Below are 25694 nucleotides of genomic sequence, written 5' to 3'. Positions count from 1 at the left end.
CTGCCTCCCACCCCCACCAGACTTCCTGTTCGAAGAGCAGGCACCTTTGTGGGTGGCGCACAAATCCCTCACTTTTGCACAGCAAAGAAATTTTATAGATATGATTGGTTCAGACTTCATAGCAACCCTGCGAAGGAGTGTATTCATTTTCTATGGTGGCTGCCACAAATTACCCCAAACTTAGTAGCTCAAAACAACACAGATTTATTATCTTACAGTTCTGAAGGTCAGAATCTGACATGGGTTTCCCCAGGTGAAAATGAAGGTGTCAGCTGAGCTACAGGCCTTTCTGGAGGCTCTGGGGGAGACTCCTCTTCCTTGGCTTTTCCACCTTCCAGAGGCTGCCCACATCCTTTCCTCATTTCCACTGTCTCCATCCTCAGAGCCAGCAACACTGCATGATTTATCTGTGTCTTATTTTCATTGCCACATCTTTTTTATTTTTTTTTGAGACAGAGTCTCACTCTGTTACCCAGGCTGGAGTGCAGTGGTGCCATCTCGGCTCACTGTAACGTTTGTCTCCCGGGTTCAAGTGATTCTCCTGCCTCAGCCTCCAGAGTAGCTGGGATTACAGGCACACACCACCACACCCAGCTAATTTTTGTATTTTTAGTAGAGACTGGGTTTCACCATGTTAGCCAGGCTGGTCTTGAACTCCTAACCTCAGGTGATTCTCCCGCCTCAGTCTCCCGAAGTGCTGGGATTATAGGCATGAGCCACCACGCCCGGCCTAATTTTTGTGTGTTTAGTAGAGACAGGGTTTCACCATCTTGGCCAGGCTCTGACCAACTCTTTCTAAGGAGCCTGTGCTTACATTGGGTCCACCTGAATAACCCAGGCTAGTCTCATTATTTTAAGGTCAGCTGAGCAGCAACTTTGATTCCACCTGTAACCTTGATGCCTTGTTCCCACGTAACATAACATATTCACAGGTTCCGGGGATCAGGACACGGACATCTTTGGGGGACCACAGTTCTGCCTCCACAGAGAGGTAGGACAGAGTCATTCTCCTTGGTTTATACCTGAGGACATTGGAGTTCCGAAAAGTGACAGCTTGTGTGAAGGACTACGGAACTTAAACTTGGATCTCCTGGGTCTAAGTCCTATGGGATTTTCCCACCTCAATATTGTTTTGCGATTAACTGTCATCATTACAGCTAAAATTGTAACTACAGATTCTCGTAACTAAGTAGAAATATAAAGGCCCGTCAAGTCAGTGAAAGAAGCATGATCCCTGAAGCTCTCTTATTAATGATCGAGTAGCTATTTCCTTTTCCTGTTTCATTTAATGCATAGCATGATATTTTTATTATAAAAACAAATCTAAAAAGCTACATTACGGAATATGTTACACATCATTGACAATTGTTTCTATGTGTGTGTTTTCCTACTAAAAGGAGATCAATGTGCATTATTATAAACCATATGCTTCTAGGTAAATATTATTTGTCAATTTTTCATTTTACTCTCTTCTGCACTATATCCACAGACCAGTGATCCCATGCCTGCTTTTGTGACACCCCATTGTGTCTGAGGGCGTTACAAAATTCTCAAAGCAAATTTAATTTACTTTCATGCTCAAAGTAAGTATATGCAGTGCCCAGCTTTTAGAAGTGGAAGTTGTTGCAAAACCAAACAATGGTGGGCCAATAGAACGCCAGAAACGTTGGCAGATCGCCTGTGAACAAAGAATATATTGTATTTGAATACTGTTGCCAGGAAGGAGAACTTAGATTTATTGGGGGCCTTTGTCCCAGGGATGCTGGGTCACATGGCTCCGCACATTAGCAGAAGTGGGGCGGGAGGCACAATTTCTAAGCTATTTCATTACTTAAGTGATGAAAATTAAATTGGGGGGGGGTGTATTAAAAAGTGGTGCTGGTTCAGGGACCTCCAGGCAGTCTGGCTCCTGTGAGGAGAGGGATCTTGGCAATAGAATGTGCCATCAAACAAGCCCAAGGCCTGGGTACCTGGTTTGCTCTTAGGATGCGCCCTAATCCCAAGAGCATGAAACTGAGCTTGATAGAAAGTCTTAAAAAAACCCGATGGGCCAAGCTCAGTGGCACATGCCTGTAATTCTAGCACTTTGGGAGGCTAAGGCAGAAGGATTGCTTGGGTCCCAGAAGAGCAGCCTGGGTGGCAGATCGAGACCCTATCTCTATCACAAACAGAAAAAAAAAAAAGGAAAAAGGAAAACAAAAATGAAAACCCCCAAGTGCCCCTAAGAAAACAGCTTCTGTGCTGGGTCCTTGCTTAGTCACTTACTCTTTCTTTTCCTTTCATTTAACCTCAGTGAGCCTTAGTTTTCTGATGAATGAAACTGGTATAACACCGTTTTTATTAAAGTTGGTAACGTATGATGTGAAATTACTTTGTAAGTGAGCAGGCTACACACATACCAGGGGCCATGGTACCAAGGGGGTGACCCTGCACCTACTGTGTGCCCTTCCTGGTCCCCCACCTCTCTCATGGCCTGAGGGCACTCCAGGTACAAGGGGCTAAAAGTGTCTCTTTTCCTTTCTTAAATCTGACTTCGCATAGAGCATAGTGATTAGTGACAGAAAGGGAAAATAAAGCCGAATTGAAATAATGCATGGGAAAGATGCATACAGTACTGGAACTTTGTCATCTGTGTTATTATAGAGGCGGTGGAGTGCCACCCTGGGGAGTTTGCTTTCGGGACATTGCCTGGCTGTGCTATATTTAGATGTGAGCCTTAAACACATTTCTTAATCTCTCTGTGCCACAATTTTCTCATCTGTGAAATGAAGATATAATAGGATCTATCTCAAGAGGCTTATGAGAATTAAATGAATTAATACATGAAAAGTGACTTAGAGTTGTCCCTGGAAACTTAGAAGTGCATAATTGTTGGCTTTTGTTTTGCTTGTTTATTTTTTCCTTCTAACCACTATACTAACGAGGGTGGCTTTTGTTATTATTATAGAACCTTTTCTAAGAATTTTGTATCAGAAACTCGACTCATATATTTATGTTTTTCCTGTACTTCATAACCTCTTTTTCTGAGCTATAAATTAAATACCTTGCCTTTAAACTTTTGTAACGATAAATGCAGTACGACTTAGAATACATACATATTTGAGCTAAAGAATCCTGAAAAAATTACAGACTGACTTGTGTAGTGCTGCATGGATTTAGCAGTAAGTTTATTCTTCACTTAATGAAGAAATACATACATGCGTCTGAAGAACAGAAATGAAAATACATGGGAGAACTAAAATCCTTCAGATGTTTGTGTTTCTGATAATTAGGTCTGAGAGAAACCGAGAGGGATCCGATATACACGCACTCACGTGTTCTTTCTAATTCTGTCTGGAGATCTTAGAAATGCAAAAGCTTTGGTCACATTTAGAAAACAATTAAACACGTCAGTGCAGCAAAAAAGAGCCACACAAGCTAGGACTCTAGAGCTCAGTCTAGATGTGGATGATTTTCAAACTGGAGAGATTAGGCGCCAAACCACATGAGACAAGAACTCTTGCAGCTCCTGGGAGCAAGTGACAACCTGGTGTTAGGTAGCTGCTCTTGTCTTTTTTTTTTTTTTTTTTTTTTTTCTTTTAGACAGTCTTGCTCTGTCACCCAGGCTGGAGTACAGTGGTGCAATCTTGGCTCACTGCAGCCCCTGCCTCCTGGGTTCAAGCGATTCTCCCAGCTTCCTGAGTAGATGGGTCTATGGCCGAATGCCACCATGTCTGGCCAATTTTTGTGTAATTTTTGGTAGAGATAGGGTTTCACCATGTTGGCCAAGCTGGTCTTGATCTCCTGGCCTCAAGTGATCTGCCCGCCTCAGCCTCCCAAAGTTCTGAGATTACAGGCACGAGCCACTGTGCCCGGTCTCTTGTCTTAAACTCCCTAGTAATATAAAAATAGCTCCTCATTAAGAAAATCTTAAAAAGAATTAAGGCTTGTCATCTTGGGACAGAAAAGAGTCAGGAAATCAACACGTAGGCTTGAAGCATCTATTTTGCAACCGGTACCCTCACATTGTTGAGCTCATGTTGATGATGACTTTGGCATTTCACAAGTTGATATCAGCTTGTACCTACCCTTCCTGGAATTGCCCAGTTTCTGAAACAAAGGTAGGAAGGACTGTCGAGCCATCTTGGCTGCAAGGCTTAGTATAGGAACAGAAGACTACAGGGAAGCAGGGCCTGTGTGTCTTGGCTGCAAGCCCATGACCTCTTTCATTCACTCACTGGCCCATTCATTCCTTGCACAAATATTTATTGAGTGTGTAAATGTATGAAGCTATAGTGATAGCAAAACCCTGCCTTCCTCAAGATGACAACAGAGTTGATCCAGGAGACTCGAACCTATAGGTGTTATTACAGCAACAAATGCCTCCCTAGACTTGGTGATGAGGTAGGGAGGAGACACACAAACACAGTAGAGTTAAAGTGAGCAGAGGCAGGAGGAAAGGTTCCTGGCACCTTTTTTTTTTCTCTGACCCAGAGCATCAGAGTTGGAGTAGGGTTGTGGGGAGGAAGAGGGAAAAGAAGGTGACCACTGAAGACTTCCTTTCCCTAAGCTGGTGTGGGGATGATGCTGTGCAGGCTGGTATTGGGCAGCTACATTGGTACTATGTGGGGGACAGAGCTTCCATGAACTTTTCCTGCTGTGGTTAACTGGGTTTGGGAAAGACTCACCTTCTTTCCTACTCTGCTTTTTCTGCCTTTATTTATTTATTTTTTTTTTTGAGACGGTGTTTTGCTCTTTTGCCTAGGCTGGAGTGCAGGGGTGCTATCTCAGCTCATTGCAATCTCTGCCTCCCTGGTTCAAGCAATTCTCCTGCCTCAGACTCCCAAGTAGCTGGTATTACAGGTGCTTGCCACCACGCCCAGCTAATTTTTGTATTTTTAGTAGAGACGGGGTTTCACCATGTTGGCCAGGCTGATCTTAAACTCATGACCTCAGGTGATCCACCTGCCACGGCCTCCCGAAGTGCCGGGATTACAGGCGTGAGCCACTGCGCCTGGCTGCTTTTTTCCTTTCTCATTTTTTCTCCCCTTGCTTGTCTGTTTTCTCTCCTTCCATCTCCTTTTACTCTCTTTTGTCTTTTCTCTCTCTTTTCCTCTTTCTTTGTTTCCTTTCTATTATTTTACTATCTTCTTTTCTTTCCCTTTCTCCATTTCTCTTCCTTTCATTTTTAAAAACCTCCTCTTCTCCTCATAATCTCTTTTATCTCACTTTTTCCCCTATTCCCCTTCTCACCCCCAACTCTTTTATTTCCTTCTGGTTTTTCCTCTGGCCCTTCTCTTTCCTCTCACAGTTTTATTACTGCAGACAAATGTGCTTGTCGAAGGCCTGCCCGTCCCCTCCCTACCCGTCTGTGTGCACACACATCTTTATTGAATTTGTAACTTAGCCCCACTTCACACCTTGATGGTGGACCCTAGCCCTGTGAATTTAGAAATGGGGACCTTTAGACAGGTGCAAAACCAAGGTTGGGAAACAATGCTCTGAGTACTTTGGCTCCCTGTATTCAACAGAATTCTCCCTTTTCCAGTTCCTGCCTTTATAACTACCTCTGCATTCAACAAGGAGAGAACACGACAAGCTGTGTCTCCACGCTGGTCCACACACACAGAGGATGCTGGGTAAATTCGTGTTTTTTTTAATCATGTTTTTCCAATTATATAATCAAGTCCATGCAAGAGAGTCAACTTGGTTTATGTTTTCTTCTGTTACTTGCTCTTTGACTTCAGCTAAAATATGACTCTTCATCAGAGTTGGGAAAATACTTGCCCCCTCCTGATTTTTGTGGGGCTATAAAGATGTATCTACTTCTCAGGTCCAATCTCCAACAAGAAACAAACTATATACAGATGAGATTATGTTATGATCTTATTTTATCAATCATATGAAGGATGCTTCTCTTACAGTCTTTATGGACCTTAGACTTCAGCACCACCTCTGTTTGGTAAATTTGAAAATGACACACACTTCAACTCAGAGGTTTTATTGGCACAGGCTGGAAGTACCTTCATGCTCAGCTGAAGTCCATTCTTCTGCTGTCAGATAAGGGCTGCCAGACAGCTGCACACTCAGGTCCTCACACTGCACTAACTAGCATAACACCTTGGACAACTTGTTCCACCTCAGTTTTCTCTTCCTAAAAAATGAGACTGGTAATAACCTACCACGTGAGGTTGGTCTGCGCATTTAATGAGAACATAGCATTGAAGAGATGCCCGAGGCTGGACCTGGTGACTCACACCTGTAATCCCGGTGCTTTGGCTGAGGCACGAGGATTGCTTGAGCCCAGGAGTTTGAGACCAGCCAGGGCAACATAGTGAGAAACCCATCTCTATGAAAAATAAATAATAATAAGAAGAAGAGCTGTCTGGGCTTAGCTGTCTGAAATTGATTGAAGCCACATTGTTGAATTTCTTACCTCAATAACTAAAGGTGTTACCTTTCGTGACTGATTAGCTGTACCTATCATTGTTAAAGATGTTTAAAGCAGATTCTCCAAACACTTCCCATTTAATCCATTGCAACTCATAATTTTGTGGGTAAGAAATTAGACCATGGAACTGAAAAGGCAACAAGTTTCTGCTACAATACTCAGAGTTTTTACTATGTCCTGTTTCCTTAAAGAATTGGAAAACTGCGTTGAAGTACAAATTTCTAAAATATTCCTCACGTCTGGATGCTCCCCTGTGGCTTTCAGTGTCTAGTCACATGTAATGTTAGAGTTTTCCGCAGCTCAATTTAAGGTGACACTAATTTCTGTCAGAAAAGTATGTCTCAGCCTCCCACTTCTGCTTTCACCTGTGATGCCCAATGTAACTGTGATGATTGACTTCAAGTCAAAGCACATCATCCTTACTCCAGACCATGCAAGTGAGGTGGGTGGAGAGGGTGGGGAAGATCCTGGGTACTTTTGTGGGGCAGAACAGCAGAGGTGCTTGCCTAGGTGTCAAGGGCTAGCCCTCCTGGGCTCATGTTTTAGGGTTCTTGGGCTCAAACAACTGCTTGTTCAATTTATAGAATTCCTTAAGGTCAGCAAAATTACCAAGGGATGGGTTTCTACAAAAACCTGGACTTCTGGGCACAATTTAGTAATCTGATTAGACAGGATACAGGAGATCCAAACTTCTGCACACTTATATTGCCCAGAGAGCTCAATGATGGACTGAAAAATGGCACAAAGGTTCTCTGCGTTTGTCAGTAGTATTTCACCATGGTTCAGGGAATGACAAACCCTAAAACGTATTCTGTAATTGACACATAACTTGTGAAGATGCTCTCACTACCTGCTCCAGTTGGCCAAATGCCCTTAGAGGTGACAGGCTTCCTAAGGCTTTCTACAGCGTTAGGCCACTGCTCATTATAGCAAGTGTCATTGTTGCTTCTTTTGCTCTAGATACTGTATGGAGTTTAAGACAGAGTCCTTGACTCCTCATTGTGCTCTGGAAAACCGGCCCCTGACTAGATGGATGCAGTATCTCCGAGAGGGATACACGGTGTGTGTGGATTGTCAGCCTCCAGCTATGAACTCTGTGAGCCTCCGCTGTTCTGGAGATGGCCTGGACTCTGATGGGTAAGGAGGAAAATTAACTGAAGTACTTTTCTTGTCACTCATTCTGAGAGATCTGTCCTCTCCATGTCCGGAACAGCGGACCAATATGCAACATATCAAGGCATGATTTAGAAGGTCAAAACAGTAGGTGGGGAGGACCATCCTTCTGGCACTGCCGGGGCCAGGGCTCCAATTCCCACTATGGAACCCAGAGGCCCTATACACTGGCAGTGAACATCCGGGAGTGGCGGCTCATGCCTGTAATCCCAGCACTTTGGGAGGCTGAGGCGGGTGGATTGCTTGAGCTCAGGAGTTCAAAACCAGCCTGAGCAACAAGGTGAAACTCCATCTCTACAAAAAATACAAAAATTAGCCAGGCATGGTGGCACATGCCTGTCGTCTTAAGTACTGAGGAGGCTGAGGCAGGAGGATCACTTGAGCCCAGGAGGCAGAGGATACAGTGATCCAAGATCCCACCATGGCACTCTGGCATGGGTGACAGAGCCAGACTATCTCTCCAGAAAAAAAAAAAGGGATATTGGAGTTCAGAAATGGTCCCAAATGATCACCAAAAACCTGATCACCGAAAGTGGTGTTCTAAAGATCACTAGAATCAGAATCTCATGATTCTGAACCTCATTTCCAACGAACTGAATCAGACTCTTTGGAGATGGATTTTTTTTTTTTTTTTTGAGATGGAGTCTCGCTCTGTCGCCCAGGCAGGAGTGCAGTGGTGCTGGATTTTTAATAATGTCTTAGGTCAGGAGCCAGAAAACTTTTCCTGTAAAGGGCCAGAGCGTAGATATTTTTGGCTTTTCAGGCTGTGTGGTCTCTGTGACAACTCCTCAACTCTAATTTTGTAGCAGGAAAATAGCCACACACATGCAACCCTTGGCTTTGTTCTAACAAAACTATCTGTGGACTCTAAAATTGGAATTTCATGTAATTTTCTTGTGTCATAAAATACCATCATTGTTTTGATTTTAACACTTTAAAACATAGATATTAGTCTTAACTCACAGTCCAGATGCAAAGAAGGAGTAGGCTGGCTTTGGCTTCTATGGGGTCCTAGTCTGGGGACTCCTGCCCAGGTAATTCATCCCCACAGTGAAGTTTCAGAACTGTTGCTGAATGGGGCTTCTTCATAAAACCCTGGCTGAGACAGTGGTGGGCTCATCTCTAGAGTGTAATAATCTTATATACATCCATAGATTTCTCTGAAAGAATTGACTCCAAAAACATTTTACTGCCACACACATGTATCCCAGTTCTGCATTTATTTAGTGTTTAAATTTGATAACACTATTCAAAACTAAAAGAAGAGTCAACTTCGTGATGGGCAACTATTGGGCAAAGACTCATTTAGGTCACACATAGATTCTGGTTTTCAGTATGTCAGGTGAAACTGGTAGAAATACAGATTAAAAAGTAAAATATGGCCCTTTCCAGTCAATTATTGTTCCTGTAGAATGTTTTCATGTTTAATAACTTGAATTTATGTTTATTAGTCACTAGTGCCTTGTGGACTCCATTGAGTATACAATATGAACAATAAAGTGGGTAATGAATTTATATCAAATAGAAAATATTTACATAATATTTTCCCAAATACCTCATCCATGTTTTGATTGTAAATGAATTTATAATTTAATTTGTATCCATAAAGTATTTAAACTCTGGCTGAGGTAGCAGTGACTTCAAAAATAATAATTTTAATAATCTGGCTTTGCTCTTTTCAGTTCCCTTTTTTTTTTTTTAATTATAAAATCAAAGAGTTGGAAAGCATTAAAAGAGATCATTTGGTTCAGACCCCCAATTAAAATATACAAGGAACAGTCAGTCATTTTCTTTTATGCAGCACTTGTACTCAGATAGAGGGGGAAAAGCAAATACAGTAATCACAAGCTACTCTCTCAACATGAAGGTGTCCTAAAGTAGCGATTATTTAAAACTTGCTTTGACAGAAACTAAAGAAGGGAAACTCTGTTTGTGATCATTAAAAAAAAAAAATTAAGGAACTGGGTGTTGTGGGTCACATTTCTAATCCCAGCATAAGCCAGGAGGCCCAGGCAGGAGGATAACCTTGCCCCTTGAGTTTGAGACCAGCTGGGCAATGTAGTGAAATTCCATCTCTACAAATAATTTTTCTTTATAAAAGTTAGCCAGACGTGGTGGCATGCACCTGTGGACCCAGCCATCTGGGAGGCTGGGGTGGAAAGATCGCTTGAGGCCAAGAGTTCGAGACTGCAGTGAGCTATGATCATGCCACTGCACTACAGCCTAAATGGCAGAGGGAAAAAAAGAAAAGAAAAGAAAAAAAGAAAGAAGGAAGGAAGGAAGGACGGAAAGAAGTGTGATAACACAGAGTTTTCAAGTGCATTACAATTTTTTTTTGAGTCAGGGTTTCACTCTGTCACCCAGGCTGAAGTGCAGAGGTGAGATCATGACTCACTGTAGCCTCCAACTCCTGGGTTCAAGCAATCCTCCTACCCCAGCCTCCCAAGACCACAGGCAGGTGACACCATGTCTGGCTAATTAAAAATAATTTTTTGTTTTGTATAGATGGGGTCTCACTATTTTTGTTTTGTATAAATGGGGTTAAATTTAAAAAATTTAATTTTTCTAACTTCAAGTTTTAATTCTGTAAATTAGACTTTTCTTTGGTATGCTTTTAGTGTACTTAACATTTTCAAAATATCGTTTCAGAAATCAGACTCTCCATTGGCAAGCAATTGGTAATCCTCGATGTCAAGGAACTTGGAAAAAAGTTCGGCGAGTAGACCAGTGTTCTTGTCCAGCTGTTCACAGTTTTATTTTTATATAGATGGTGATGTAAATATTTCCAAATGCATTTGTAAACATGCTAAATACTCTCAAGTCATGTTCAATGCTTCCTAAACCTTCAATTTGGCCAAAGTCCCTGAACACATCATTGCCACACTCCAAAGCAGAGAAAGAAAATTTAGGGGCCAGTTCTCAGGGAACACAGGTCCTTTATTTTTATTTTAACTAAGTTGGAAGACCCATTCAAAAAGCTCCTGTGGTTTTATGTTCTTGACCTTTCATCTGGAGTCCTCTGATTCAGCAGGTGGCCGGTGAGACACAGAATACACGTCTGTTTGCTAAAGTAAAATTACTGCAACTCAGTCCAATTATTGGTGATGGAAGTGTCATTTAAGGGGAGCTATGTTTTGAATCTTGCAGTCTTTCTTTTTATTTTATAATCTTTTAAAAGCTTCACACTTTAAAAAATGTATACAGATATGTACACTCTGACACATACATTTCCATACTTTTACTATTCCATAAATTCGGCAATAATTTCAAGCAAATTATCACAAATGGTTTTTCCACAGGACAAATTATTTAAAATTTCAGTAAGCATTCTGTAATGAAAAACCAACTATACTAAAAACATTTTTTGAAGAAGAAATTTTTTTTTGGTTAAGTGAAAAAATCAAATGCTTATTCTAGGTCAAAGAGTTCTTTTAAATGTTACAATTTTCATGAAGAGAAATGTTGGCACCAATGAATGAAACAATTGCTTTCATTTAGAAAATTCTACCACCATTTGCATCTAAGATTATTTCCAAGGCTTAAAGCCTTAAGCTGAATAACATAATCTTTCAGAGTCCAACTTCAAGTTTAGTTGACTTAAGCTCACTATTTGTTTCCTATCACATTTTCTAATGTTTGGGGTGGATGGCATGTAGATTATGGAAGGCATAGACTTCATTACAGATGCTATGATCTCACACACACAAGTAAATATTAGTCTCCCTATTTTATGACTGGAAAATCAATGAACTAGAGGCAAAATGGCATGTTTAAGGACCTGAGATGACAAGTCATTCTGTAGTCAGCCACAGAGCCAAATTTGGACTTCTCATCCAGGACTCCATGAAAAGCCTGATTTTGCCAAACACTGTGTTGGAAAAGCTAAGCCCCTTTCATTTTTGAAGTAAATTTTAAATTCAGGATATTTAGAGAATTGAGTCTTGAGATGTAAACTATATGAAATGCCTTTGGTTTCAATAAAATGATATTTACTAACAAATGATTTACTAAAATACATATTTCTTGGTCCTTATCATGTAATGACAGATTGATAACAGCAATAGGGATGGGAATTTGCCCAATAATTAATAACACTGAGAGTAGCAATATTTCTGACTATATTTTCATTTAATTGTTAAAGTTGTTTTTGTGGAAGGTTAAATTATTCAGAAATTAATAATAAAATATGTGAGTCTCATATCAAGGCTAGCAACTTCAAGTCAGTATTAACCTTTTCATACTATTTCTAACATTTATGAAGCTAGATTTTTGAAGCTATGCCTGGGGAATTTCCAATGTTACTTAAAATTTTTATACCAGTAAATAAATGTTTTGTTCACATTTGTAAAAGCTCTATACTTATTTTGACTAGAAAATGACCCAAATTTTCTGGACTAGTCAGAGAATGATAAAATTTCACCAAAAACAAAACAAAAAATCCTTCAGAATGGATAGGTATAGGTACCATGACTACTAACAGCAATAAAGCTATGATGCATTTATGGTTCCAATGTGTCGTAATATTTAACATAACTGAATTGTATAAAATAAATTTTTCACCTTATGCATTTAATTTTTGGTGGATGACCAGTAATTGCTTTCTTATTGAGGTTAAATTTTTGTTATTTCTATTCTCGAGAAAATTTTATGGGCTAGAGGAGTTAACTGTTAACTAACAGTTTTGAAAAACTTGTTATTAATTTCAGCAAAGCTCAAGGGAAATAGTTCAGAATTGAAACATGTAGTCCAAGTGATGAACAAAAACCCAAAAGTTTTTATTTTCAAAGTTAAAAATCAAAGCATATAAGACTTCTTGGCATTCTTTTTTAATGAGTACCTTAGTCTTAGGGCTCTATCCCCAGGCATTCTACAAAGATTTATGAACTCTAGAATTCCTTAATAGACTGATTTTCAAAAGTGCATGTGGAAAAGAATTTGAACAAAAATAAATACAGCCACCAAGAAAGAAGGGGAAAGAAGCTAGGGATAATGGCCATTTTTGAAAAGAAAAGTGAAAAATAAGCAAAGGAAAAAAAAAAGAGTAGAAAAAGGACTAAGGTGAACTATAATCACAGTACTCTTTTTAGAGTCTTGCTTTGGTTTTTATTCGAGAATGTTACAATTAAGCATAAACTGCAACAGCAATAAAGTGTTTGGTTCTCATCTGGCATAAAAATTTCAGTTAACTATCTTTTCTAGATATGCACAAAAATGATGCTAATAAAACTGGTTCCTGCCCTCTAAGAATATTCTAGTGAAGGTTCATACAAACAACCACAGGTTGGCTTAGAAAGCAAAGACCTGGGCCTTCTGAGGTCCAAGCAATCAGACGAAGAGCACCGTGAGGGAGAAGGTCACACTCTAGGTCAGGGTGACAGACACACATTTACCCTCTCTCCTTCCTCAAATCCCACTCAAGTGACAAGATTCACAGAAGAGAATAAGTCCATAGCAGATGAGAAGTGGGGTAGGCAGAATCAGCCCACAGATTTTGAATAATTTTTTTGAAGATTGAAAGCAAGTAAGAACATACCGATAGATGAACCAGAATAAAGAGGCCATACCCTTTAACACAGTTACAGAAGAAGCTAGAATCAGAGTTGAGAGCCATTCTTGGTGGCGGTGGTGGTGGTGGGGTCCCACCAAGCACCAAATGATGAATAAAAAGACTCTCACCCCTAGAGACAGATTTGTGAAATTGAAAATGAAGGATAAGGAAAAGACCATAAAACCTTCCAGAAAGAGAACAACAGATTACCGGTAAAGGAACAGGAGTTCCCATGAAGACAGCACTCTTCTCATCAGCATCAGTGCATGCTTAAAGTCTAACAGAAGAAAGCCTCTAAGCTCTGAGGTAAAATGAATGTGAAACTAACATTCGATAGCAGCCATCACTAATAAAGTGTGAAAGCAACATACAGACTTTTAGAGGCACAAGGATCGGAAGCTTTATTAAAAGGTCCTAAGCAGGACATTCTGTTTTCCAGTTAAACATGGCAGGTAGGACAGATATTTACATCTCAATTTCCAATAAAATTACAGTTAAGAGATTTTAAAAGCCCCCCGCCCCCACCAAAACAACAACAAAGTCCATATGTAATGAGAAGGAGGTCAAGAGAAAAAACGCGGAAGAGATGGCCACAACATTTCAGGACCAGAAAAGAAGATGGCTATTAAAATCAGAGGAGAAAGCCAAACACCTAGGTCTACGGGTGAATTTGAGTAAGCAAGGTCATTTCTAGCACCCTGGAAAGGCTCTGGAATGGAAGGTTCCAGGTATTTCCTTCAATGGAATGAATGGCTGATGGTTGGTCTAAGAAGTTAGAGCCTTAGATTCCCTGCCTCATGCTGCAGGTCAACAGCCTGACAGGAGGTTCAGTCTATGGAGGAGTTTCCAGATTGGAAACACCAGTCATGAGGAATGAGAATGAAGCCTGAGTGAGTCTCTTTTCTGACTGCAGACTCCTGGTTCCCTTTTCCATGTGCTCTGAGAATATTGCAAGCAGGGATAGATATGCCCCTCCTTCCCTCCCTCACTGCTACTCTCATCCCCACACACAAGTTTGTTAGATTCCTCTCTGAGGAAGTGGATTATTCAAGAGAAATGACTATAGTTGTTGACAGTTGAGTATCCCCTAATGAAAGAGCCAAGTCCCTGTCTGATCACCATATGGGCATATCTCTACCTGGATGTCTTTGTTCAGGCTGCTATTAAAAAAATACCATAGATGGGGTGGTTTAAACAACTAACATTTATTTCTCATAGCTCTGGAGGCTGGAAAATCAAGATGAAGGTACTACTAGATCTGATGTCTGGTGAGAACCCTCTCCTTAGTTTGGAGATGGATGCCTTCTTGCTGTCTTCACACAGCAGGGAGAGAGAGAGAGAGAGAGAGAGAGAGAGAGAGAGAGAGAGAGAAGAGAGAGAAGAGAGATGGGGCAGGAGGAGAGACAAAGAGGAAAGCAAGCAGGGAAAGCTTTTTCGTTTTCCTTCTAACAAGGGCACTAATTCTATCATGAGGGCTCTATTCTCATGACTTAATTACCTCCCAAAGGCCCATCTTCAACTCCAAGTCCCATCATATTTGGGACAAAGGTTTGAACATACGAATTCTGGGGGGACACAACCATACAGTCCAAAACATTTGACATGCCCCATCAGTGCTCACAGAACTTGAATCAGCTTTTTTATTTGAATAAACTGCCTGAATAATGAAAAGTTTTCATTGTGGAGTATCAGCAAATAAAGTTCTGTCACTTACCAAATCAATTTTGGGCAAGTCAAAATAACTGAAGCCTGCAATTAATAATACCACTCTGCCTGTTAATACTACCATTCTAATTAATAATACCATTCATCAAGGTTCTGCAAGAATTAAAGAGATAACCCATGCAAAGCAGAACATTACACAAATTTGGGCTAAAACAGATGTGAGTTCCTTGAGGACTTACGTGGAAAGGGAAAAATTAATATATATTTATTTAAATTATGACTTGTAAATACCACAAAAACATTGGAAAATTATTACTCTTTTCCTTCGAGAGTTGTAGGTCATATAAATCACTGCACTTCTTGAGTCAGATTGTCTTCACTTTTTTGCTCTTTCAATATAGGATAGATTTAAATGAAAACTTTAATGTTATTTTGACATATGAAGGTGTGTGTGTGTATGTTGGGTGGGTTAAGTTGAAAAAAATAAAAAGCACTTTATGTGTCAATTATCAACATAATGGCTCTCAGCTCCAGATCTACCCTTCTTTGCCCTGCTTTGTGATAGATGGACTTGGGCTGGACTCTGTAAACATCTGTTGACAAAATGACTATTAAGCTTTACCAACAGAGGTCTTTGGAAAGTCTCTGGAGTGAAAGTGACGGGAAGACCATTCCCTTCCAGTTCTGGTCCTGTCATTATTATTCAGGGGAGAGCTACGTGGATGAGTTCCAGTTGCACCCTCAGGCTACCTCCTCTCCAGGCCACACCCTCCAGTCATAATGGGCTGTTGTTCCACCTGTGCCCTCTGGCCAGTTTCTTCCCCATCTGCAGGCTGTGGTCCAGGGGTAGGAAGGTCCTCTTTGAAGAGGTCTCTTCGCCTTGGAGGAATGGGGGTCCTTTTACACTTCTTACTTCCATTATTGTCTTCTCTTCCTCAGCAAGGAGTCCAGAAGTCAAAGCCCAATGACACATTGAGGCGGGAATAACTAAATGAGGACACTGAAAGACTATATTCTTAGGGGGAGATTGAACCAGAAGTCACTTCAAACCCTCCCTTCTCAAGGAACAGTGCGAGCATTGAATGGGACTAAGAGGTCATTGGCAGTCAGCTATCCTATGGATTTGTAGCCCAAATTCTCATCACCAGGCTGAGCTTGGAAAACCGACCTGTTAATTTAGTTTAAAAGTGGTTTCAAACTTGGAAACTTCCCAAACTGGAAAGAAACCAAGAGAATTAAAAGAAGTTCTCAGATTCAGAAGTAATTTAACTGCCTGCCAGAACAAGGTCCAGTGAATTTTAAAGAAAGGAAACGCACTCTAGAACTGCACAGCAAAGGTCAGGAAACTATCACCTGTGCTAAATCCAGCCTGCCTGTTTGTTGTTGTAAATATAGTTTTATTGGAACACAGCCATACCCGCTCATTTATGTACTCCTTCTGGCTAATTTGAGGCAGAATACAGAGACTGTATGGCCCGCAAAGCCTAAAATATGTACTATCTGGCTCTTTACAGAAAAAGTTTGCCACGCTCCTGGCTTAGACCGTTAACATTTAATGTAATTATTGATGTGGTTGGATTTAGGTGTACCATTTTATTTCTTCTGTTTGTCCCTGTGGTTTTGTTTGTTTCACTACTTTCTGTTTCCAGTTTGTGTGAATAATCTTTATTATTCCAAATAGAGTAATCTAGTATTCTATTGGCTATCTATCTGTATTTATGAAAAAATGCTTGCTTTAGGAATTACAATATTCATACCTAACTTTTCATGGTTGACCCTTGCTGTGGAGTTTTAGATTGTGTTTCCTTCCTTTAAAATTCATTGGACCTTGTTCTGGCAGGCTATTCTTTCTAAAATCACACTTCATGTGAAATGCAAAAGCCTAGTAGCCAAAAACTGGAAACAAATCTGAGACTGAGCAAATATATGGATGATGGGCAGAGCTTCTGTGACAATAGAACTCTCACCCACACCCTCTGCAGCAACCAGTCCTGGAAGCCAAACCACAATCTCCACAGCAATCCGTTCAGAATGATCAATACTCAATTACTGCCATTATCCCAACATTTTGCTCCCTCTTCCAACTTGGGACCAATCAGAGAAACCCAAATAGGTTCCACAAAACAATCCTGTAAGATGCCTGCGACTAGTGGTCAGCTTCCAGCTTCCTCATGCCAACACCCTCCAAGCAGAGCATTCCTGAACCTTCCCGCTTTTCCCCCACTATAACCCTGTCTGCCTTTGAGTATGCTAAACAGAAGAAATTGTGGCTGATTCCTTTGCTACAGCAAGCTCTGAATGAATAGTCTGTTTTTCTCATGTTTGGTCTTCATTTATTTTCACCCTTCAAATGCTCAACAGCATAAATTATTGATAGAATCATGTACTGGATTAGTGTAGAAATAAAAACTAACAAGCTACAGCTACAATTTGAATGGTACAAACATGCCGAGTGAAAGATGGCAAAGAATACGTACAGCATTTCACTTAATTTCCTTAATGGTCATGAGTCCAAAAGAACAAAATATACTCTTTCATTTTGGGAGGTTGAGGCAGCAGGATTTCTTGAGACCAGGAGTTAAAGACAAGCCTGGGCAACAAAGCGAGACCACATCTCTATTTAAAAAAATAAAATAAAAAATTAAAAATGACAATTCTCCCAGGCTTTGTAGATTGGTTCTGATTAGGCATTCCTTCAGTGCTTAGCCAGGCCATCTACAATTCTGCTTTAGCTTCCTCCTCCTTCTTCTGTGGAGCCTAAAGATCAGTCAGAGGTGAAGGCCTAGAGTCCTCTCAGGTCTTTTCTGAAAATGTGTCTGGTGCTAGGCAAGTGTGTGGCCTTCCAGATTACCTATTACAGACAAGAGCCCTTCTGAGCCTTCTCTCTCTCATATCTTCCTCCCAGTATGTCCTTCCCAAGCTTTTTGGTCTGTTTGCTGCTTGCCCCATTTGCTGTCCTCAGCCCCAGGTGGCTGCAGGTAATGCTTTTGATAAGCACTGTGAGGCTGTTCCAGCATGGAGTGGGGCGAAACAAAGGCAAACTTGAGCTGAACCTTCAGGAGCTGCCAGGCAGGTCAAAGCACATCCACATTTCTGTGAGAGCAAGATCTGTATTGCCTGCTCTGGCACCATCAAAATGCACCAGGAACAGAGGCCACTGTCCTTTCAGCTGTTGCCTGGCTGGGAGATGGGGCACAGTAGGTATGTAAGCAAAACCACCAAAACCCTTTTATTAAATAGCCTCTTTATTAAGCATTCCTCTGGTGGTTGTTTTTATTAGATAGCAGAGACCCAAAAAGTTGATCTTAAGTTTTTGCTAGCAATGGTTGCTTCAGTGGAAGGACAGCTCTTTGGAGCTCCCTCTTTTGCTATTTTTGATGATGTCACTATATAACATTTTAGAATAATTAACTTTTATAAATAGAGGATAGGATAGTGGGTGTCAGAATTTGGGGGAAGGATGCAGGAGAGAGGTGCGCGTGCTTACAAAAGAGCAATGTGAGGGGTTCTCATGGTGGTGGATATATGAACACAAGTGAAAATACTGTTTAGATCTAAATACACAGAATACAAAATTGGGGAAATAAGATGAATGGATTGTATCAATAAAAATATTCTGGTGATGATACATAATAGCTTTACAAAATATTAATATTTGGGGAAAAAGGGCCAAGTGTACAAGAGATCGCTGTATTATGTCTTACAATTGCATGTGAATTTATATTATCTCAACAAAAATTCCCACTAAAAAGAATTCAATGGCCAGGTGCAGTGGCTCATGCCTGTGATCCCAGCACCTTGGGAGGTTGAGGCAGGTGGATCTCTTGGGACCAGGAGTTTGTGACCAACCTGGGCAAAATGAAGAAGCCCCATTTCTACAAAGAAAATACAAAAATTAGCTGGGCGTGGTGGCACATGCCTGTAGTCCAAGCGACTCGGGAGGCTGAGGTAGGAGAATCACCTGAGCCCAGGAAGTAGAGGCTGCAGTGAGCTGTGATTGTGCCACTGCACTCCAGGATGGGCAATGAAGTAAGATCCTGTCTCAAAACAAAACAAAACAAAACGAAACAAAACAGGATTCAGAATACTCAGACTTGAGAAGATGAGGTTTTAGGACTATATATTACCCAACTTGTTTTGCTTATAATTTCTCTTTTTTTGTATCCACAAGTTTTGTGATTAAAAATCTTATGTTTAAATAAATCTAAAATAACTCTTCTAAGAAGTAAAATTCAAAATAAGAAAGGACCATACTATAATTGATAACAATTTTTTTTCTAGTTGTACGTGAAATAACAGGGCATCTTACAATTAATAGCAACTTGGATTTTATGATTTATGGTATGTGTTTGGAATGAAGTTGACTTAAGTCTATTTCGACTCATGATGCCAGCCTTCGCACTAATCATCAAAATGTCTCCAATAAACGATGACAGTATCTCATGGTGTAACAAGATAAAGGAGTCAGGAAACATATGGTAATCATCCATGTTTCTGTTTATATATAGTATATAGAACAACAAATTCAGGAACTATGGGAAAGTAACATATAAAACCTTAATAGGAAATAGAGATTATAAAACACTACCATTTGATTCTTTTAATGCAAATACTTCAATATTCCAGTATTTTTACTCACTTGCTAAATAAAGCACACAACTCAAAATGCTAAATAATTGTCTAAATCTTTTAAAGAATAAAACGTTAGTGAAAAACCAAAATTGCTTAGTAAGGTATTGTATAACTTTGTTTATTACCTATCATAGATATCAAGATGATCATAGTTAATACCAACTTAAGCTTTACAGAATACTGTTTTAGGCCAAATATTGATATATTAAATGAAGGTATCAGAGAATTTACGGCATCAGGTTATAAAGATCTATTCAAAACCATTTTTTGTCAAAGTTTAAACACTGGAACGAAAGTCAAGTTGTTTCTAAATGAAACACAAAAGGATTCTTGCTAATAGTACAAATTTTGTCCCCTGGGTAAAACTTTTTTTTTGACAGAGTCTCTCTCTGTCGCCAGGCTGGAGTGCAGTGGTGCGATCTCCACTCATTGCAACTTCCGCCTCCTGGGTTCAAGTGATTCTCCTGCTTCAGCCTCCCAAGTAACTGGGACTACAGGTGCATGCCACCATGCTCAGCTTTTTTTTTTTTTTTTGAAGTATAGACGGGGTTTCACCATGTTGGCCAGGATGGTCTCGATCTCCTGAGCTCGAGATCCACCTGCATCGGCCTCCCAAAGTGCTGGGACTACAGGCATGAGTCACTGCACCTGGCCGTCTTTTGCTTTTTTAAAAAAAATTATTTTGATTTTTATTTTAGATTCAGGGAACACATGGGCAGGTTTGTTAGCTGGGTATACTAGGTTTGTGATGCTGAGGTTTGGGGTACGGATGATCCCCTCACTCAGGTAGTGAGCAGAGTACCCAGTAGGTAGTTTTCAACTCTTGCTCCCCATCCTACCTCCCCAGTGTCTATTGTTCCCATGTGTCCTCGGGTATTACTGTTTTCAAGTTTTTTTCTTTACATGAAGCCACTGAAAGCAAAAGTATGTCATACTTATAGGTTACTTTGTACATTTATCATTCTATTAATGAATATCTTAAGTAATTAAGCAGTATATTAAGCCCATAGACCAAGTCATTATCTCATATCAAAGGACTACTGTTATTCAGTTATCTAAAAAATTCATTTTAATGGGTTACGTTACAGGGTTGAGGTCAGCCTACAGACACAAAATAGGTTAATTAAAATATTTTTTTCAGATCAGCTTTTAATTTTTTCACTGGAATAGGATTTGGGAGTGGGTATACTAAATGTGGCAGGGTTCAACAAATTTACAGTTTATCAAAAGATTCTTAAAGAATACAATGATAGCATATACTTTAATTCTTATAGCACAAACCCTTATATTGATGGTCACAGAAAACTACTGTAATGCTTTAAACAAAAGTTTTAAAATACATCAATGATGCAAGTTTCAAACAAAATGTAGTGATCTACATGTACTTAACTGTCCTTTCATCAAGCTTTTACGAACACAATCAGTCTTCACTGTCTGAGCAAATGAGTTTTAGTTTCTTCATGGTCCTCCATCTGTCTTTTAACATGACACTTGTCCGGTTGTTGAATTTATAATGCAACAGTATTTTAGACCAGTTTCCCTCTCCAAATTTCCTCACGCCAGATCTCAAATTCTTGTCTTCTTCCCAAAGCCATGCCTTTTGATAAAAAGTAAAACAGTTATTAACAGAAACAATTATTTAAAAAGAAAATACCTACTACAAATGTCAGTTTACAAAAATCAAAATAATGCTTAGTTTCTTAAAGACAGAAGATTTTTCTAAACATTTCCTAGATTTTTATGAGATTTTACATTTATCGTAACATTTTTAGGGACCATTATTATTACTGTTCATTTGATGTAACCTCACCCGGCCAAGATCAGATAGAAAGTGACAGTGCTACATGTCAAGTCAATTCGTCTGACTTTAAGGCTACACTGTCTCTTAAAATGCTCTTCCACAACTGTTAACAGTTGTATTTATTAATCCTCCAAATCTCCAAATAGAATTTATGAACGTTTAGTAGTTCACTAATGAACTCAGTGAAAACCCTGTTCTGCCTATGTTAGGGGAAGTATTACACACACATACACAACTCAAATTTTGTCTAAAATAGACTTTGAAAAACACAACTAACGTAAACTAATTAAAAACATCTAATTTTAGGCTGAGAGAAAATGCCTGAAATAAAAAATTTAAAAAGCAAATTTAATACTATACACAGAAAAATTACTGATACTTGGCATTTGCTACAGGTGACCAACTAATTATTCCTTCTGTTGGCAGGCCAAAAAAGCAATCTGACCATCTGCGTGATTATTTACTGTGACTAGACTACAAGATATTCTCCAGCACTTCACATTTCCTTTAAAAACCGAGTTCCTCAACCCACATTCATTCAGATGGCTGCTATCAAAAAAACACAAAATAAGTGTTGGTGAGGATATGGATAAATTGGAACCTGTGCACACTGTTGATGGGAATGTAAAATTATAGTGCCACTATGGAAAACAGTATGCAGTTAACTAAAAAATTTAAAAAAGGACTACCATATGATCCAGCAATTCCACTTCTCGGTATATATCCAAAAGAGTTGAGAGCTGGGGGCTGAAGAGATATTTGTACAACCATGTTCATAGCAGCATTATTCACAATAGTTAAAATGTGGAAGCAACCCAACTCTCCATCAATTGATAAATGGATAAACAAAATGTTTATATTATAATTCAGCCTTAAAAAGAAAGTTCCAATGCATTCTAGAACACGGATGAACCTTGAGGACATTACGTTAGACAGAAAAAGACAAATATTATACTACTTTAGTGATATGAGGTACCTAGAATAGTTCAATTCATAAACAGAAAGTAGAATGATGGTTGCAAGGTGGTTGGGGGGATGGAAATGGAGTTACTGTTAAATGGGTACGGTTTCAGTTTTGTAAGAGGAAGAGTGCTATTCACAGATGGTAGTGATGGTAGCACAATAAGAATATATTCAATGCTACCAAACTGTACATTTAAAAATAGTTAAAATGGTAAACGATAAATTTTATATCATGTGTACTTTACTACAATTAAAGAAAAAAAAAAAAAAACTCTTGTCTGATGCCATTATTAGGAAGAATTCAAGGTGGCCTGAAGAAGACAAACATGACATGAGAACCATCTTGCATATGACTCAATACCAAAGAGTTGGCAGTGACCGCAACCAAACCCCAGGTATAAGTTTGTTTGAGCTATCTTAAACCTGATCATCTGTTCTTGCTATCCCTCTGCTTTGTGACTTAATCCAAGATACCAACCTGGTCTCTTCTGTACCTGCTTTTGCTTGTTTGTCTGCAGCACACCTATCGGCAACTGTACTGCTTACAAGGACATGGCTATTCAATCTCTAGACAAAGACTGACAGCCTCCTATGCCCATCTATTACTGCCTGACTCAGCCTTCATTCCTATAAAACCTCACGACACTGCTTGTCATTAACTGATAAAAAACAAGAGATGTATTATTTTTTCATGTGTGGGATGACTAATTAAAAGGACTTCAACAGTGGGTTATTAATCTTTGGGGTCACATAAATCTTTTAGGTCCACTCCACAGAAAAGTGTAGGTATCTAAAATTTTATATACAAATTTGGGGGCCACATAGACTCCCTTTAAGGAGCCTATCAACTCCATGGTCTCCAAGCTAAGAATTTCTATTCTTTCAAGAAGTTGTCATATATCATTCAGCTTTAAAAAGTTGTGGTTTAAGAAAATTTCATACACATATATGGCATTGTTTTCTTGTTTTCATCTGAGCTATAGTATTTTTAATAAGGAGCATAGATGATATCTTATACAATACAAAAGCCCCTTTCTTTCAAGAAGTGACCAATATTCTCTGTTTGAATCCTATTTGGGGTCCTTGGTGCAGTAAGTTTAAGCAGTATTTTCCAGTGGATCATCTATAGCAGGGGTCAGCAAGTTACTGCCAAAACCCAGTGTAAGGTTGGTTTTCTACAGCCCTGAAGCTAAGAATCATTTTTACATTTAAAAAAGTCATTTAAAAAATTAAAATACTTAAAATATGTAACAGAAACTATGAATATTTCATATACATAGTTTCTATAAATCTTGCTCTTTATAGAAAAATTTTGCTCACCCCTAACCTAGAGGAAAGTAGTAATGTTGTCAATAAAGATTAACTGAACAACAGTGTTTAGCATTAAGTATTTTTTTCTTCTATTGAAAAAGAGTAACTTTAGCTTGATATAATGATTACGCCTTGATTATTTTGCTTGATCTAAATGTTTTCAGGCTTTGCTTAATTTTACCTGTGACTGAAAGAGTCTTGAAAAACATCACATAGAATAAGCTATCAGTCTGGCAAGTAAGGAAAGCTCTTATTTTTAAGTTTAGAGGTTAAAGTGGCCTAGTAATCACTGGTACCAATGCCTACTACTTTCTATAGCTAGAGTTGAATGAGTGACACAACTGACCTATCAGTGTCAGATCAGAAAGAAAACTTAAGGGCAGTACAATTTCATAAAGTCTACTACTATGCTTAAAACTTTCCATTTCCTCATTTTATACATTAAACAGATTGTACCAGATTCCATTCATAGTAACAGTTTAAGGGAAGAGTTTAAGATGATCCAGTTCTGGACATTAAACCCATAAAACCCATTTCTTTTGTTCTATTGTCATTTGTCTTTTATTTTCTCGAAAAATCACAAATAAAATCAATACAAAATCATAACAACTCCAGCCATGCCAATAGCCTGAAAAGATACAAAGAGCACATAACAAATTAAAACACACCAATCTTTTTCTTTCCCAAAGCTAGAAATTATATAACTTAAGATCTGAAAACTGTATATCCATTCTAAAGAACAAATAATGCTTTCTAATGCCTTAAAATGATACTACTAACAGTAAAAGACAATACTGTTACAGTATTTCTCATTACATACTGTTTATGGAAAAAAGTTTGAAAGGCATTTACTTTTCTTCTTTAATGGAATATTTATAAAAGAAGAGCTCTTTAGTTCTGATAAGGAAAGAAGAAATATCTTTGTCTGTTTAACAGACAGCATCAAAAAGAAAACTGTCCAAGTAGACACAGGCTATTGTCATAAATCTTTTTTAAAAAACCTCAATACAAAATAAAATTAAGTCTGTCACTTATCTTCTAAAACAAGTATTTTAACAAAAAGACAACAATGGAAAGCTAAAAAATAAAACCAGGCACTTGTGATAGCCACAGAATTCTTTTTTGGCATAGGAAATGGTGACAGATATTATCACTGATTATGTGGTTGATATCCTATATTTTGGTTTGAATAGAAGAGAAAAAACTGCTTTCTTTATATATATCTGTAAATAACACCTACAATCTTATTTGGAATGGTTGTGGAAAAACTACAGGGAAAGATCAGTTGTTGTATAAGGCAGAGACTTCTGGTTTCCAGTCCCACATGTGAAGAGCTTGGAAATCATCATGCCAGTCCCCAGAAGAAAAAAGCTGTTGATCAAACTGAAAATCAGTAACTCTTCTTAGGTACAACAAAGAACTAATGTCACACAGCAGACTGCTGCCCTAAAAACTAGAGAAGCAGAGAGGCAGATGAACAGAAACTCACAGGTGGAGCCAATACTGGTAGAAGCAATTAACTGAGACTGAGGAACTGATGGAGGCTCAGTGTGGATAAGCTTGAGAGTTTAAAACCTTCATGGGCCCGGTTTCAGAGGGACTCATAAACTTGTATGAGTTTTATCTCCAGGAGCCCTATCAGGTCTCAGGGTGAAGATCAGACAAAAATTCCTTCCCCTGCTTCTGACAGGGGGAGGGGAAAAGCAGCCATTTTGAAATACTCCCCATTTCAAAATAAATAAGGAGAGCGTTCTGATCTCCTTAACAAAATCCTGCCCTCAAACTAATTTTGCCAGAACCTAACCGACTGAGGCTTTAAAAGAGCCTAATTTACCCGTGGAAATACTCAACCCCACCCCTCTCTAGCCTTCAAGTCTCACCCAAGGGGTGGTGGACTGAGAAGCATTTATGAAGGTCACAGCCCAGGACACAGGCTTACTAAAAGAAAGAGACCTATGCACAGGACTCCAGAATGCTTCACCTCCCCTTATCTTACCAGCACATCAGTCAGGATCCTGGGCATTACAGCTGAAAGAGCTCCCTCAGACTCTTATTAAAGCAGTCTCTAGGGAAACCCATAGACAACAAGAGAGACAAAAACAAGACACTAGAGGAAATTTTAACCTTTGACACCTACAGCTACAGCAAATGATAACTCCTAGCAAGATAAA

The 25694-nt window shown here is 39.2% G+C and overlaps 2 protein-coding genes across 3 annotated transcripts in view; one reads left to right on the top strand and one right to left on the bottom strand.

Annotated features, from left to right (window-relative positions):
* SBSPON (somatomedin B and thrombospondin type 1 domain containing) overlaps positions 1-12103 on the top strand; it is a 28059-nt gene extending 15956 nt beyond the window's left edge. Inside the window, exons 3-5 of the mRNA XM_012463774.2 lie at positions 5528-5618; positions 7391-7567; positions 10253-12103. Coding sequence (XP_012319197.1) covers positions 5528-5618; positions 7391-7567; positions 10253-10370 — 386 coding nt within the window. The 3' untranslated portion in view covers positions 10371-12103. The remainder of the gene's footprint in view (positions 1-5527; positions 5619-7390; positions 7568-10252) is intronic.
* A 7187-nt stretch (positions 12104-19290) lies between these two features.
* Positions 19291-25694, bottom strand: part of TERF1 (telomeric repeat binding factor 1) — a 40008-nt gene continuing 33604 nt past the window's right edge. For both annotated transcript variants that reach the window (XM_012463772.3, XM_012463773.3), the window contains one exon: positions 19291-21045. In XM_012463772.3, the coding sequence (XP_012319195.1) occupies positions 20869-21045 (177 nt within the window). In that variant the 3' untranslated portion in view covers positions 19291-20868. The remainder of the gene's footprint in view (positions 21046-25694) is intronic.

The sequence above is a fragment of the Aotus nancymaae genome, unplaced genomic scaffold (genome assembly GCF_030222135.1).
Source record: "Aotus nancymaae isolate 86718 unplaced genomic scaffold, 86718_ANA_hifiasm-v0.15.2.pri h1tg000036l, whole genome shotgun sequence".
Classification (NCBI taxonomy): domain Eukaryota; kingdom Metazoa; phylum Chordata; class Mammalia; order Primates; family Aotidae; genus Aotus; species Aotus nancymaae.
This window is presented reverse-complemented; position numbering and strand designations above follow the sequence as displayed.